Source organism: Pygocentrus nattereri, chromosome 18 (genome assembly GCF_015220715.1).
Source record: "Pygocentrus nattereri isolate fPygNat1 chromosome 18, fPygNat1.pri, whole genome shotgun sequence".
NCBI lineage: Eukaryota > Metazoa > Chordata > Actinopteri > Characiformes > Serrasalmidae > Pygocentrus > Pygocentrus nattereri.
This window is the reverse complement of record NC_051228.1, coordinates 24,260,522-24,278,016: the sequence shown is the minus strand read 5'-3', so window position 1 is coordinate 24,278,016 and position 17,495 is coordinate 24,260,522. Positions and strand designations below refer to the sequence as shown.

General features: G+C 39.0%; 1 protein-coding gene across 3 annotated transcripts in view; it reads left to right on the top strand.

Annotated features, from left to right (window-relative positions):
• Nucleotides 1-17,495, top strand: part of ptbp3 (polypyrimidine tract binding protein 3) — a 94,408-nt gene that overhangs the window by 38,780 nt on the left and 38,133 nt on the right. For all 3 annotated transcript variants that reach the window (XM_017708203.2, XM_037547379.1, XM_017708204.2), the window contains exon 3: nt 16,519-16,688. In XM_017708203.2, the coding sequence (XP_017563692.1) occupies nt 16,519-16,688 (170 nt within the window). The remainder of the gene's footprint in view (nt 1-16,518; nt 16,689-17,495) is intronic.

The following is a 17,495-nucleotide window of genomic DNA, read 5'->3' as shown; positions in this document are numbered from 1 at the left end:
GCTGCAAAAACAGCCCAATTTTAATGTACTGGTTTCTGTAATATCACAAAAAAACACATTAGCATATATACACATATATTCAGCCTACAGCAGTCCCAGCCTTTCACTCTGAAATTATAAGGAGTGTTTTGGTCTGGACTACTTTTTGAACAAGGCATCATACAGGACAGCCAATCAGAACAGAGCTCAGTTACATATAGCCTCAAAGGGTTCTATTCTAAGGGGATAAAGAGAGGACGATGTAATGGTGGAATTGAAAACAAAATTAAATACATGGGCTCTTTAATAAGAATCTGTAAAAAAAAAAAAAAAAAAAAACAGGGTAAGAAATGTTAGATGTGTCCAGAATGATCAACAGAGCTGTAGATGATTCTGAAATGATTGCAAAAGCTTTCTGTAAAGCTTGTCTAAACTCGCAACAGTAACTTTGAAAATATGTGTTTGTGGGTGGGGCTTGGGTAGGTCGATTACTGAAGCCTTTAATTAAGCGACAGAGCTGTTAGACACTGAACTGTCTGTACGGTGATGACTGCTGCTCTGAACACTGTTCTGGATGTTGCTCCTTAGTTTATTATGAGGCCCTTGTTTGTTTAATTATGAAGAGAACTGTGAGCGTTATTTTCCAAACCCTCCTCGTACCGTTTGGTTCAGTTGAAATGTGAGTGTGTGTCTGTGTGTGTGTCTGTGTGTGTGTCTGTGTTTTTGGGCGGGTGCTTGGGGGGGGTGTGGTGGGAGGCTGGCAGTAATCAGTGGCTATGTTTACATGCAAAGATTTTTGCCAATCCAAATGAAGACTCAGACTGAGGTGTTTATATGCTCACTTTATTCAACAGTCTGATGAAAATCTTCATTTACATGCCCACTACAAGTAATCCGAGGCAAAATGATGCGCATGCGTGGAGTAGCGCTTAGGGTAAACGTTACCATGACAGCGAAGATCACATGATGTCCAGTTGGCATGAGATGAGTTTCCAGTGGGTGCGTTTGCGATTTTAATTGCTTTAAACTGATGTCAGACTCAGAAAAATGTAATTCACATATACTTATAAAGGAAGACGTGTTCTGAGACACACAAGCTAGACGTCCGTCCCACCGCCGTCTTTTAAAGCTGAAAGCATAAACTTTGTCTCCTCTGCAGACCAGTTTCTGCTCCCACCATTGTTGAATCTTATAAACCTTTCGCTGTGACGCGACGCACATGCGCAGAACGTTCTACACCTTCCGTTTGGAATGTAATCAGATTCAGGCGTTTACACGGCTATTATTCTTCTATTTAACGGATTATTTAGAGGTTTACCCACCTCGTTCAATCGGATATAAATTGTATTCCCGAATGGCCTCATTTGGACTAGACTATTTCAATTGAGGTATTTACATGGACGTATTCTATTCCGATTGAGCTATTAGTTGGATTATTAACGGATTATCAGGCTACATGTAAACGTGGCTAGTGTGCTGTTGCATGTGGATGAGCTGCCCTGGATGGGTGGGTTTGGTTATTTGAAGAGCTGAATGGGCCGCCGGGGAAAGCGGAGATGGGAGGGCAAGATGAGCTGACCCTGACGCCTCTCTCTCTCTCACTCTCTCACTCTCTCACCTAGTCTCTCTTTCTATTGCCCTATTTCTCTCTCTCTCACCCACCCAGTCTCTCTTTCTATCGCCCTATTTCTCTCTCTCCTTCCCCCACTCTCTTCTGTTGTTCAGTCTTTCTTTCTGTCTTTCTTTTTTCTCTTTCACTCTTTCTCTTGCTTACACACATTCTCTTTCTCTCTCTCTGTATTGCCCTTTCTTTCTCCCTCTCTCTTTCACTCTTTCTCTCCCTGCCATAAACTGTTTTTCTTTTCTCTCTTTTACTCCCCCCTACTCCTGCTTTTTCTTTCTCTCTATCTTTTGCTCTGCCCCCCTCCCTCCTGTTTTCCTCACTGTCCCGTAGCAGCAGTAAACAACAGGCTGTAATGTGTTTTTGAAGGAGAAACACAGTCTCTATTATTTTCCATAGCCTCCAGCTCTGTGGATGACCGTTCATAGCACTCAAGACAGTTTCTGTATTTAGACTTTATCTGTTTGTGGTCGTTCAAGCTTCACATTTTTGACAATAGGCCCTTTTGACTTTTAACTGATTAAACAGGAAAAAAATTCAGATTTATTTAAAAAATGTATTATTATTTTTTTTTTTTTCACACAAAAGATTTCAGCAGATGGAATAATTTTGTATACTTACTTTTCTAAATTTAACATACACATTTGCTTAATGAGGATTTTTATTAGGGCTGTCAAATTGCTAAAATAATCAATCATGAATAGTCACAATTTTTTGGTTTAGTTAATTGTGATTGAGCACATTTGTCTGATTTACTCATGAAGAGCTGGGCTTTGGGGTGGAACTAAAATGCATTAGCAGCATTAAAGTTAAAAGCTGCACGGTGGTGTTAATGAATTCAAAGTATGTATACTAATTCTTATCACACTATTGGCCTTATTGAACAATTGTGTTTTCAAATGTAGCATGTGTAATGTTTAACCATGTAACCATGTGTTCACCAGTGTGTTTTAGTACTCTGTTAAACAAAAGTTGGGACGCTGTGCAAAATGTAATTAAGACCAGAATGATGTGCAAATCAATGTAAAATAGCAACACGCTTGGGAATTTCGAGGACAAAAGCTGACATCCATAATATGGGAGTGCATTAGTGCTCATCTGTGAAGACCCCATTAATGCTGAACAGTACATACAGGTTTTGGAACAACGTATGCTGCCATCCAGACATCATTTTCAGGGAAGGCCTTGCTTATTTCAAGACGATGTAAAATCACATTCTGCATGTGTTACAACAGCATGGCTCCGCAGTATAAGAGTCTGAGTGCTAAACTGGCCTGCCTGTAGTCCAGACTTGTCACCTATTGAAAACCTTGGTGCATTTGAATTGAACAGCAAAGGAGACTCCAAACCGTTGAGCAGCTGAAATACTGTAACAAACAAGAATGTGAAAACATTTGACTTTCAAAACTACAGCAGTCGGTCTCCCCAGTTAAAAAACACTTAGTGTGTTGTTAAAAGAAGAGCTGATGAAACAAGGGTTGAAACGTTGCTGGCATCAAATTCAAAATGGCATATATTTTTAAAAAAACAATACAATTTCTCACTTTCAACATTTGATTTGTTGTTTTTGTACAATTAAATGTGGGGTTTTTAACCACTACAAATGCAACGTCTTTGGATGGCTTGTTCCTTCAGCTAACAGATACCTGTACTGGCTAGTGTCACACTGAGTGACTGGGGGAGATGGAGGCCCATTCTGCCGACCCAGCGAGAGTGAGGCTAATCAAAAAGCATTTCTATTGGTCTATTTATCAAGAAATTTTCATACAAAGGGCGGCTGCTGAGTTCAAATGATATGATTGCACAAAATGGAGATACTTAGATGTGCTAATAAATTGGAATTGGAGCAACGGCTATATTGGAGCTAAAAGACCTTTTACGTGTCAGTCTCAAAGCCTAGAGTTCTAAAAACCCTAGTCAGGAATTATTGTTACTTGCAGGAATTTTTAGAGCTGCAGCAATAGAAAACTTTTGGAAAGCACCAAACTGTAACATCTGTTAGCACTGCTGCAGAAGTCTGTTTTATTATTTCTGTGTTTAAACCTCAGACTTGACTTTCACACTTAGCTAGTATATCAGTATTTTGGTTAGGCAGAGAAATGGCCTTGTCCTCCATTTACCAACTTAATGGCTTGACATAGCTGCCATTTAGCAATATTGCTAAAATAGTTTCCTATATTTACAAAGCAGAAAGGTTGAGAAGGGCCTTAGCAGAGCCGACCTTGAGATACAGGAAAGCTGGGCCCTCGCACCGAAAACATAAGGTCAGTGTTTTTCTGAAGGAGATGAAAATATGAGGTTGATGGCTTGCTCTGGCAGGTGGAAGCAGTAGCGATAATAATTTTGATAGCAGGCGTCTGTCCTTTTACCCAGCCAGGCTGTCTAGACACACTGTGCATGCTTTAGTTAGATACGAGGCATGTGGGGACATTTTTATGTGGTGCGGTTTAGGGTCTGGTTGCTGAAAGGAAGTGCATGACTGCATCTTTTGGTTAACTTTTATGAGATCCTCTATTGAAGCTAATAGACTTCTGATGTGTCAAACTAAACCTGTCTCTGAAGCTGAGCTGGCTTTTCTAAAAACTCTCTAAAAGCCCCATTCAGGAGTCCATTTACAGGCCAGTTTTACCAGCAGTATAAAACATTCAACAGTAGCAGCCTCAGTCAAACATTTAATAATCTTAGACATTTTTTCATTTAAATGATTATCCTTCAATACTTAAAATTAGTTTTGGAGGATGGTAGGAGTTTGTTTCCAAAAATTGTAAGTAATAAGAGTATGTACAGCTACATCAAGGAAAATGCAAAGTAGTTGGCTCTAAAATAAAAGATGGTTTTGGCTTATTTAACTGCATAACTTGGATAATGTGTTTTTTGTACAACCCCAATTCCAACAAAGACAAGATATTTAATGTTCAAACAGATAAACTTTATTGTTTTTTGCAAATATTCACTCATTTTGAATTTGATGCCTGCAACACATTCCAAAGAAGTAGGGACAGGGGCATGTTTACCACTGTGTTACATCACCTTTCCTTTTAACAACACTCAATAAGTGTTTGGGAACTGAGGACACTAATTGTTGAAGCTTTGTAGGTGGAATTCTTTCCCATTCTTGCTTGATGTACAACTTCAGTTGTTCAACAGTCCGGGGTCTCCGTTGTCGTATTTTGTGCTTCATAATGCGCCGCACTTTATCCCACATTTGCCAGTGGGAGACAGGTCTGGACTGCAGGCAGGCCAGTCTAGTACCTGCACTCTTTTACTACGAAGCCATACTGTTGTAACACGTGCAGAATGTGGCTTGGCATTGTCTTGCTGAAATAAGCAGGACGTCCCTGATAAAGACATTGCTTGGATGGCAGCATATGTTGCTCCAAAACCTGTATGTACCTTTCAGCATTAATGGGGCCTTCACAGATGTGCGAGTTACCCATGCCATGGGCACTAACACACCCCCACACCATCAGAGATGCTGGCTTTTGAAGTTTGCGCTGATAACAATCCGGACAGTCCTTTTCCTCTTTGGCCCAGAGGACACAACGTCCATGATTTCCAAAAACAATATGAAATGTGGACTCGTCAGACCACAGGACACTTTTCCACTTTGCGTCCGTCCATCTCAGATGAACTTGGGCCCAGAGAAGCCGGCGGCGTTTCTGGGTGTTGTTGATATATGGCTTTCACTTTGCATGGCAGAGTTTTAACTTGCACTTGTAGATGGCGCGACGAACTGTGTTCACTGACAATGGTTTTCTGAAGTGTTCCTGAGCCCATGTGGTAATATCCATTACAGAATGATGTTGGTTTTTAATGCAGTGCCGCCTGAGGGATCGAAGGTCACGGGCGTTCAATGTTGGTTTTCTACCTTGCCGCTTACTTGCAGAGATTTCTCCAGATTCTCTGAATCTTTTGATAATATTATGGACTACAGATGATGAAATTCCTAAATTCCTTGCAATTGCACGTTGAGAAACATTGTTCTTAAACTGTTGGACTATTTGCTCACGCAGTTGTTCACAAAGTGGTGAACCTCGCCCCATCCTTGCTTGTGAACGACTGAGCCTTTCAGGGATGCTCCCTTTATACCCAATCATGACACTCACCTGTTTCCAATTAACCTGTTCACCTGTGGGATGTTCCAAACAGTCTTTTGTTGCCCCTGTCCCAACTTCTTTGGAACGTGTTGTAGGCATCAAATTCAAAATTAGTTAATATTTGCAAAAAACAATAAAGTTTATCTGTTTGAACATTAATTAGTGTATTCAATCGAATATTGAAAAGGATTTGCAAATCTTCGTATTCTGTTTTTATTTATGTTTTACACAATGTCCCAACTTCATTGGAATTGGGGTTGTAGTTTTGTTGTCTTCCATGTTTTTTTTTTTCCTTCCAAAATGTGTAAACACTAATTTAAAAAAAGAAAACCTCTTGATAGTTTTGTCCAAACTTTTGTCTAGTATTGTATCATACTGTTTGATTTAATCTTTGACTGACTGTTCTTGGTCAGTGGCTACTAGGGGTGTTTATCATTTGATACCAAATGTTTAGGAAAATCATGAAATCTGAAATCTGAAATATTGCAAAATCTCAAATATCAGCACAGCTTTTTGTGAACCGTTGTTTCATTGTCTTTTGCCTATATGACATTTGCTAATATGTTCACAGAACATCTCCTCCCCATATCACCCCACTCATCCCAGGATGTGGTGGTGGATTTCAGAAATTAAAAAAAAAAGTTTAGTAAGTGCTTTGGTAAAGAATCCAGATTGGAGGGTTCTCTTCCAAGCATCAGTACTTCTCAACTGGACAGTAGATATACAAGTAACTGAAAGCTCCAATGAACTAACATTGTGCACAGATAGAATCCAGCACTGTGTAGAAATAGAGTGTAGAGTGAGGAGGACTCTGCTGACTGACTAGCAGACTTTTTGTGTAGCACTTAAAGTGCAAAGCAACAGTCATTTGCTGACATTGTTACAGGTTCTGAGCATGGAACATCGTGGTCTAATAGGGCCATAAGGTCAGTGGCGACCTGATGACAGGAATGAAAGGCCTTAAGACAGGAGCTAAAATAGTGTAACAATGTGCCGAGCTCTCCTGACAGTCACAAATCAGTTTATTTTAGTACGCTACGGAAATAAAAAACATACAGAGTAATATACACAAATGTGACTGGAAGAACTGTTTGCACAGTAGGTAAATATAGTCAATAGTACATCAAGCTTTACATTCTCAGCACATGTTTTTTTCAGTCAGTGTCATAGTTCAAAAAAACAAATTGAACTAATTAAATAGTAGGTCAGTAGGACAATACTGGGACCACCTCTTCAGATACATAGAAGAGGTGTTTCCTGCCTTGTCAAAGCCGACACATGCTTGGCTCCCTTGAGCGAAGATGACAGCAAACCCTCCCTCATCTGCACCCTGAGTGGGGGGAGACAAGCCCCAGCTGTATTAGTGTTAAAGGCTGATAGGACACTTTTGACTTCGGGCTAGTGTGTGTGGCAGGGACTGAAAGCAGGAGATATGAAGAGGGAATTCTCTCAGGAAAGGTCGGTATTTGAAGAAAGAGTGGTATAAAGATTGTTGATGCTTAGTAATAAACTGATGCAACGTAGGCAGAATGCCGTGAATTCCCAAGTGTCCTAGTAACGGACTTACACCAGGAAGACTGCAGCTACTGGCAGGAATCACTCAGTGATCCTCTAAGGATGAAGCTTAGAGGGAAAAAGTTTGTTTCTCTGAGGGTTTTGGAGTGCCGGGTTAGTTCTGTAATGCAAGGTGTCAGAGTTGACTGGTCAGTTCATAAGGGAAACAGTTTCTCCAAATTCTCACAGAAATGGCAGATGTTCATGTCAGTGTTACGCTGCAGGCTGCACTCAATAACAGTCACAACACACTGCATGTCAGCGTTTAACGGGTTTTGTTCGTCCAGTAGTGTGAGGTGACTTTAAAATCAGCACACACAGCAGATTCCTACTGGATTAAAATCACTCTATGATTATTACTACCAGACTGTAAAATCGGTGCACTACAGATTCAGACTGGATTAAAATTTCATATTTTGTTGGGAATTGCTTAATTTACAAACAAAAACAAAAATAAAATTCACTAGGTCATGCTTACATCACAGGTTTGAGGTGGTCCAAATCCAGATATGACAAATTACCTAAATGTGACGTGTGACCACACAAATATCTAAATCTTTTCAAGTCTGATGATATAAATATCTGATATGTGATCATGTAATTTTAAAGAAAATGGACAGATCTGACTTTTTTTCCCTTAATGCTTCACTAGGCATGTGCATTTTACTCTGGTCATTTTACTCTGGTGGGCAGTGGCTCAGCAGCAGTTGTAACTTAATATTGTGTGTGTGTGTGTGTGTGTGTGTGTGTGTGTGTGTGTGTGTGTGTGTGTGTGTGTGTGTGTGTGTGAGTGTGTGTCCTTTCAGGGCAGAGATGTGTTTACACTAATGATAGATAGACTAATGATAGAGTTACTCAGATGTGCAAACAGGAGACGTCAAGCCAGAAAGATCAGATCACAGTCAGAATTGAGCAATAAGGCCTGTTATGTGGATTTAGCCTTAGTGTCAGTCTTTGTTTCCCCCGTCACAGCCAAAGTGGCTTTGGTCATTTTTGCTTGAGCAATCCAGCAGCCTTACAGCTTCCTTTTGTTGTAGCGCTGCCAGTGCTTGTTACTAAAAGCTATCCTTGATATTTGCCAGGCCACATTTTATACCCAGAGTGACCATAAAAGTTTGTGGTGTTGTTTGTGCAGTCCAAGTTCAGATGCCTCTGTGTTTGTTTAAAGTGGAATGTTTGTACTTGATCAGTTAGTAGAAATGTACACTACTGTGCAGAAGTCAGAGACCACCCTTTAATTGATTTAATTTCCAGTCAAAACGGCATTTAGGTATGTTATTTCATTTTTAGAAACACGAAAAAAGCAGAAAACAAAGAGAAGCCTCAACAACTATATCGATTTTTTTCAGTTTTTAATGTGTCCACTCTTCATTAGTTTCCATTTTTCCATTTCTAATTTTTTTTACTTTGAGTTTTTCAAAGAAATCTGCAGAGTTTTGTTTTTCACACCTCCAAAGTTCAGTCTTTGAAGTTGTTAACATTTTCTGCATCTCACAATCCAAGAAATCACAAACACATTCAGTGATGTAAGGGTTTCTTTACAGCTACACATCCTTTCAGACTCATAGTGGAAGGATGGACAGAAACACCTGTGCATTTTCTCCTCTCTCTCAAAAATGAAAGCACTGATTTATTTTTAAATTCCTGCTTTTTTCCTACTCATTTTCCTTTGACATTCCTCTTCCTTATGCAAGTGGATTGTTTTATATCTAATCTTTTCAAAAATGTCTCCTTAAAACTTAGGGCTTAATGGCTGTTTTGAATGGAAATGATATACATGAAGGATGATCTATGCACAGTACACTGTTAGAAATACTGGTTCTGTCTTTGGGTGAAAGGCAGGATACACCCTGGACAGGTCACCAGTCCATCGCAGGGCTAAAAAAAGAACAATACAACTTAGTACAACTTAGAAAATTAAATTTCAGTGGATTATGGTACATTTATGTTCCCTGACTAAAGGTACCGAGATGTGCCCTTGAGGTTAGCACTCCAGTGAAAAGAGGGGGACTGCCCCAGTGGCAATTTAGTACCTTTTTTTTTGTGTACAATTTTAGAAGACTACAGCATTTCTATCCATGAGTCTTCTTCCTTTATTTAAAGACACAGTTCAGCCAAACTGCCAATATGGCTGAGAAAATGAATGCAATTTGAATAATCACAATTAGTGGTTGTCCACAGACATTCCTAGTTAGCAACATCTATGTTTTTGGGATTGAACTATTTCTTTAAAGCTCCCTTGAAAATGCCTGTAGCATATTTGATTCCGGAGGGATGGATCCTGTAATCGCATTAAAGCACACAATAAGATTTGTTAACGGCACAAACGAGATGAATTGCCGTGCCGGAGCCAGATGCCTCGATAGGTCATGTGTACGATCGTCATGGTAACGCAGGGTCATTGAGGGGAGGGAAAAAAGGGCCAATCGTCTGCACTTTCCTGTGCCGCCTGCTGCTATGTGTCAGGTCTGCTGTCTCCGAGAACAGCGAGGGTCCGACTGTCACGAAAAATGACTCACTTCGAATAACAGAGAGAGAGAGAGAGAGAGAGAGAGAGGGAGTGTGTGTGTGTGTGTGTGTGTGTGTGTATGTGTGTTTGTTTCTTGGGATCCGTTTTTACGAAGTGTTTTTTTTTTTTTTTTTTTAAAGCCCTGTCATTGAGCCTCTTTTTCTGAATGTCGTTTGGTTATTTTTGTGTGTGTTTTGTCTGCGTCTGCCTGCAAACAAAATCAAGTTTATACTAACCAATAATCAAAAGCAGCCATAAGCTGTATATTTAACCAATAAAATCTCGTTTTGGTCCTAAACAATACTCTCTCACTCTGTCTCTCTGTCTCTCTGTCTCTCTCTCTCCCACTCTTTGTGCAGGAAAGTCTAGTTTCTTTTCTCTGCCTATTTTCTCTCTGCATGGGGTAGGCTTCTGCTTCATCCTACGTTTACTTGTTATTCTGGAATGTTCTTGTTAGTTCCTCGTTTTAATGATCATCTCTCTCCTGTGCTGGAAGCAGAAGATGCTTCATAGGTGCATATACTGTGCATATATATAGGATGTTGTCTAAATCAGATGTCTTCATCCTCCTGCAATGCTGACGAATACTGTAAAAAAAAAGGCTGGACTTTGTCAGTTTGTCTAGCCTAGAAAGGAGACATGAGCTTTCTTTCTGTCTCTTTGCTTAAATTTGAGTGTTTTTTTTTTTAAATTGTCACACTATTAAATTTATTCACCAGCGTAACATTACGTTGCTTCAGCATTAGAACTCTGTATATAATAATAATAATGGCTTAATAGCAAGAACAACATCATTCAGTAATTGAGCTCGAGCCCAAATGAGAGTATTCACAGCTTTGTAATTGCACCCATTAGGTTTTCATAAGACCCATTATATGTTTAAATGAATGCATTTCTGCTCTCTTCCATAATATTTTTAGCTTCATATTGGTAGCATTTGAGGGCCATATTTAATGCTTATCTCGGGTGTCATACATGTAATTGCACTCTTGTGCTTGCACATGTGAGTCAGTCAGTCACTGGCTGTGTTTACATGCAAAGATTTTGCAGATCCGATTGAATACGTTCCAATTATAGATGAAGACTGAGGTGTTTATATGCTCACTCAGTAATCTGATGGAAAATCTCAGTTTACAAGCACGTATCCAAAATGACGTGCATATGTAATGAGCATCAATTTGTTTAGACGTTACCATGACAACAGTCATCACGTTCAGTCAGAGTTGCAGTGAGCAGTGCTGGTGTTTTTAATTACTTTAACGTCATGGCAAAAAGAAAATGTACGTCACATGTACAAGAAGCCAAGAGGAAGAAAGTGTTCTGAGACACATAAGCTCAAGACACATGGCCTCAATTGGACTAGTCTATTCCGACTGAGGCAAATACATGGACGTATTCTATTCCGATTGAGCTATTAGTTGGGTTATTAATGGGTTATTAGGCTGCATGTAATTCTACAGGACAGGCTTAATGAAAAATGTTCTGCGTGGCTTTGGTCATAAGCGATTCATTTTAAAAATCAACATTAAAAAACCAGGACAGTTCCTGGTTTCGATACAGTTCCCACTTTTGGTTCTATTATTGTACTGTATTGTACTACAAAGGGGTTCTATTTTATTTATCCAAATACAGGATTTGCTATCACCTTTTACCAGGAACAAACTTACAGACCGCACATATGTTTGCAGAAGCCCAAGAAAAAGGCGGTCGTAGTTAAAAAACTGATAAAGATGGGAAGGATTGCACTTGTGATTTAGTTTTTTTCTGTGTGTAATTAAGGGTTAATCTTTCCTTTTCCTTCATAGCAAGCAGCACAATGTGCAGGACCTAAAGCCAGACAAAGAGTCTCATTGTGATGGTTTAATTCAATGTAATAAGCTAAAGACTTTGATTTTGGTGCAGCATTCTGGAGATTTAATATCTTTAAAATTAATAAATAAAATAATGCTACAAACATATGATAGCTTACTGCTCACAGTTTTAATTCTTAGATCTGGAGCAATAGCACAAAGTTTAACTATCACAATATGACATTAGTGTTATTGAGCAACATGACTTTCAGTTCTCTTTCAATTCAAGAGTCCCTTAAAGGAACCCTTTCAGCATATCATTCCTGCAGAAAAATTTTGCAGAAAAAGCAAAACTGTGTGTCAAATACTCACCTACATAGTTTAAAATACCTATAAAGATAGAAAATCCAGTATTTATTGTATTTTATAATTGTAAATCATATCTTCAAACCCATAACAACAAAAAAAGTATAAAAAGAGTATTTAGTATTTGATTCACTTCTTTTTCAGAAAACTCTTAAATTTTAATTGAAACATGTAAAATTCTCTTCTGGTGAATGCTTTATGTTATTTTAATGCACACTGTACAAGTGATCTGTTGTATATTAAATAACAAGACTTGTTAAAATGGCAAGTGATTTGAGACCTTTCAATAGGAGAGTGTGTGTGTGTGTGTGTGTGTGTGTGTGTGTGTGTGTGTGTGTAAAATACACCTGCTTTTACTCTCTGTGTTTCTAAAACACACCACCCTCATCTTTTGCGCTGCTGTGATGTCATGGAAGGACAGCGTCTCGTGTTTCTGTGGATTTGCATCTCTTTATCAGAATTGTCTTCTTTGTCCAGCTGAGCAGATGTTCAGCTACATTGTTTAAAATAAACACTCTGTGCAGGTCCATTATTTTGATCATCAAGGTACAAACTATGTAAATGTTCCCTCAAAGGTACAACAGTGTTAAATAGGTTTTTGTCCAGCTGAAAAGTACTTATTTAACCTTTTTAATAACCTGATGTTTTAAACAGAACTTTAAAATGAAAAGCCTAGAGACGAGACAGGGTGTGTGGAGTCAATACAACTTTGGATTACTGGATTATCGGACGTTACATTCCCTGACTGGTATTCAGATGCACCACCCCAGTGACAAGAGTGACAGCTTCATACCTTTATTTCTGAGAGTGTACTGCCTTACTGACGCAGCAGTTCTCAGTCCTGCTCCTAAAATGCTTCTGTACTGCTATTTAACTGAGTTAGTTGGATCAGATGTATTAGTGTTTAAAATCACCAAAATATGCAAGGCTGACAGATTGTACTGCATATTGTCCCCTGTTGTACATGACTCTCTGAAGCTCTCATGTCTTGTCCCTTGGCCTCCCCACGAGTTCAGGAGGTCATAGCTCCAGTTCTAATTTGGTCATTTTTCCCTGCACTGACTAAATCTGACCATTAAAGTTGAATTCCCCTGATTATAATTAAGTAGATCACTGAGATGTAAACAAACTTACCAGCTCAAATTTCCCTGCAGTGATGGTAATGGGAGCCAGGGAGGTCTACAACACAAATGTTATTTTATATTTGCTATTTAAAAGGACCAGTGAACCTGCTGGTGTTTTCTGAGCCTTTATATGTAATGTTGATGATGCTAAAATAATATGTCTGAAGGAATATTGTTTTATTTGGGGACTGTTTTGCCTCACAACACCTTGCATGTATCTACTTGCCATGGGTGGAATATAAAAATATGTTTTAAGTCAAGATTTTATCTCAGAGCTACTGTAAAACAATGTCTCAGACATCAGGTAAAGCATTTATATCATGTAATAACTTTCCTTTTAAAGGTAGACATCTGGTCCCTATTACCACCACTGGGAACAGTTATGACTTGGAATGTTTTTCTAACATGGAGCATTGTATCAAACCAATCTGAATGATTTTCTTTAGATCTTAATTATTTAATTATACAAAAATCTTGAAAAATAACTTGGGTGAGTGTTGAGAGTAAAAGGAAAAAAAAAGCCTGGAAGGTTTTGTTGCATGCAGACAGTATAAGAGGTAATATGTACCTGATTGTAAGGTTGATTTAATCATTCATCTTTGTGTTTTAGGCGCAAGTCATTTAAAACAATACCTGCTGTATCTCATGAGTCCTGTTGTAATAGTTATTTAGGCCTCAGCACATGGTCCAGCAGAAAGTCTGTCTCCCTCCGCCTCATATGACTGACCCCCATCAGTATTAAGTCTGAAGGAGGAAGCTGGGCCTGTCTGGAGTTTCTGTGCGTGCAGACCTGCAGGAGAAAAGGAGAAGAGGGAGGAGAGGAGGAGGAGGAGAATGAGAGGAGAGTGTGTTAACTGTGCTGAGTGATGCATGTCCACTCCCTCTGGAGCACTGTGGTGCGGTATCCTGCTGACCGCAGCACTTTCTTTTGTGTGCTGTCGTTCCTCATGGCCTCAACTCTTCGACAGGATTAACTATAAAGTGTTTGTTTGTGTGTGTGTGTGTGTGTGTGTGCGTGTGTGTATGTGTGTGTGTGTGTTGGAGGGAGAGAGAGAGAAATCACCTGCTTTTACTCACAAACTGCACTCAGACACTCTAGACTGAGTGTTACCCAGCATACACCTACACGGAGGACCCTGGGTAATGTAGTATCTGGCACTGATAGTGCAGGTTCGTATTCCTAAGTGAGGAAGAGCAACAGACACTACAGAAACTGCTGTTAAACCACCTTAAACAAAGTTAAATATCATAATGAGATGTTTCCAAGATTATTTAAACTATTTCTAGACTTGTGAGATTAAGAAGTTTTTTTTTTTTCACTTTTATGTGATTAACAGTGTTAAGAGCCACAGAACACAACAAGCATAAAAGTCACTATGATGATGATGATAATAATAATAATAATAATATATTACCATAAGCCTGGAGAGAATGCATTATTTTTTAAAGTAATATTTAATAATCTTATGTTTACAATATTCATACGATTAAGAAGTATTAGCCATACGTTAACGACATGTAAGGTGATTTAAGACTCTTTCATTTGCCAATAAATCATATTTGCAGTGTGCCAATATAACAAGCAAAAATAATTAAATCTTCCTGCTATTGTAAGAAATTCTTCATCACCATGCAGTAACTTTTCAGGGAAGAAGCAAAACTGTTTTGTTTTTTTTTTCTTTCCCAATCACTGTTTTGACCTAATTATTACAAAACCTCCCTTGAGTTTGCAGTTCTTGGTTAACTCCCAGGGCTGTAAAATACCTATAGAGTATGAAAACACTGGGAAAAGCATGAGCAATATCAAAAGCATGTGGCAGTCTCATTTTCACAGAACAGACTATACCAGCCCCATTAGAATGGACATAAATCAGCTTATATCTCGTAGTTAGTAATAAAGTAATTGAGTATTTGGAGTTTTTAACAGAAGCCAAACAACAGAAAGCAATAACAAACAAGGCAGAGGTTGTTTGTATTTTCTGCTGCTGGTGATCCTAATAATCCTAATCATAAATTTAGACTCATCAGCCTATAAAATTTTACTGGACAAATGAGATGTCCCCTATCAGTGTTTTGGTGTCTGCATGTCTGTCTGTCTGTCTGTCAGTCTGAGGAAAACCTGTCACTGGTCTGTGATGTGCTCCTGGACATAGTTCTGCGCCAGATTGCCCACAGTGGGCACCGTTTTCAGTCTGCCAGACTACATAAGCTTGATAATCCTGTAAGAAGCTTGTCTTATTGTTTTGGTGGGCATCAGAGATACTGCCCAGTGGGTCTGGCATTTGCCTGGGTTTTTCGCCTCTCTGTGTTTTACCTCTCTCCACATAAATCTTTGATTCTGTAGTTTTGGGCACTGAAAAAAAGTGATGTGTGTTTTGATTCGTTCATCAATTCCACATAAATTTCAGCAGTAACTGCATTAATGTTATATATTTAAACACACTTTTGAATCAACTAAGTTCAGTGCATTAATGTGTAGATCCATCTCAGTAAAATAGTGGTATTTGGCAGATGTGACTTCATGTCTTATTTTGTGAGTGGTGGTTATTGACTGCACTGTCCTGCTTAAAACCACATTTGAGGATTTCATCAATCTGAGAATATTTTCTCTTTGGATGGCTCATTTGCTTCGTATAGATATGAAACCTCCTCCTGAGCTGAAGTAGGAGGCTTTTAACTGCTGCAGCAAGTTTAGAGCGGCAGAAACGGGCTTGATGTCGCCGACAGCTGGTCTGTACAGTCAGAGCTGTGCTTCTGAGGGAACTGAAAGCAGGATCTTTTTCTTTCATGAGGGTTTCAAAATTTGAGTTAAACCTCATGAAGGTCTGCTGCCTACTGCTTATTATTCAGTAGCTAGGGTTGTGTGCAAAAGTTTGAACACCCCATGTCAATGAACGTTGTTGATTTTATGTGAAACGAAGTTTACAAGTCCTCAGGGAACAAACTTAAATGTAGCGAATTTTATTACACAATTTGTATTTATTTTGAGTTTGACATACTGGGGAAAAAAACATTAAATATTAAATGCACCAGAACTTTTGCACAGATTTTATTTTTTCCACACTGTTTTTATACGTGTGTGTGTGTTTATTGGTGTATGTATGTATATGTGTGTGTGTGTGTGTGTGTGTGTGTGTGTGTGTGTGTGTGTGTGTATATATATATGTACACACACATACATACACACACACACACACATTTGTTTAACTGTCTAGAAATCTGAAAGAAATGGCCTATGTAGACACATGTCTGCAAATCCACATCATAATAAAATATGATGTGAAGTATCTTCTTCTGCTTAAAGACAGATCACTTTCTGCATTTCGAGAGTATTTGTCAGCTCACTTTGATGAGACATTGTTAATATCTTATTAGACCATAGTTTTGTTAATTACAGACAATAATAGTGCCTTCTACAATTTAAAAGGAGAACTGCTTCTTCTAAATTTTTGTTCTCATTTTACTTTTTCATTCGCAGCTAATGGCAACGAGAGTAAAACGTACAAAAGAGACCGATCCCCGTGCGGCCCCTCTCGCGTCCTCCACGTGCGCAAGGTTCCTATTGAGGTCTCTGAGGCCGAGGTCATCTCATTAGGAATCCCCTTCGGCAAAGTTACCAACCTGTTGATGCTCAAAGGGAAAAACCAGGTAGGTGCTTAGCTGCTGGGACGAGACACTTGAGGGGTTATCCATTGATGTATCTCAGTGAGGAGACATTAATTAAAAGTCTATTAGAGTCTATCAATACCTCCTCAGTTTCTTCCTGCTACATCCTCCAGCCTTGACCCGGAAATCGATTAAAGTCGGAAATCTTTATAGGTGTATCAATTCTTTAAATGCACTTTAGTGGGGAGGCTTCCAGAATGATGATATACAGGTGTGTCCTAGCTGGAAGTCTTTTAGCTGTTGCTTACAATGCAGGCTGTGATACAAATTCTCCACTTTGTATAGTTGCTGGAAAACTGCAAGAAGAAAAAATCGATGAAACTGTTCAAGAGGCCATGTTAGAGTAAGATAGCCTAAAACTACCATTTTAATATATTGTTATGTAATATCCAGCAGCACAGCCCTGTATCCTTCAGCCTCAGAGTTGACAGGATTCACAGTTTTTATCCTTTTTGTGTTTTCAGTGTTATCAGTGTTCTCTCACTACTGTAACCAGCATGCATTGCACAGATACGTCATACAGCCTTTGGGAATCCCCCACACTGTGTTAATGAAATCCACTGGTGTACCACTCATGTCAAGAACATTCTAGAGGAGGTTGCCATAGCATTGTCAACGTCTTCAATCAGGAGACCCCATCATGAGTGTAAATACAGAGGGTTCAGCTCAAGATGCAAACTGCTGGTAACAGAAACAGAACAGAAAGCCCTGATTAGACTTTGCTAGAAAACATCTAAAAAGGCCTGCCCAGTTCTGGAGCATGATTCTTTGGACAGATGAAACTTACAT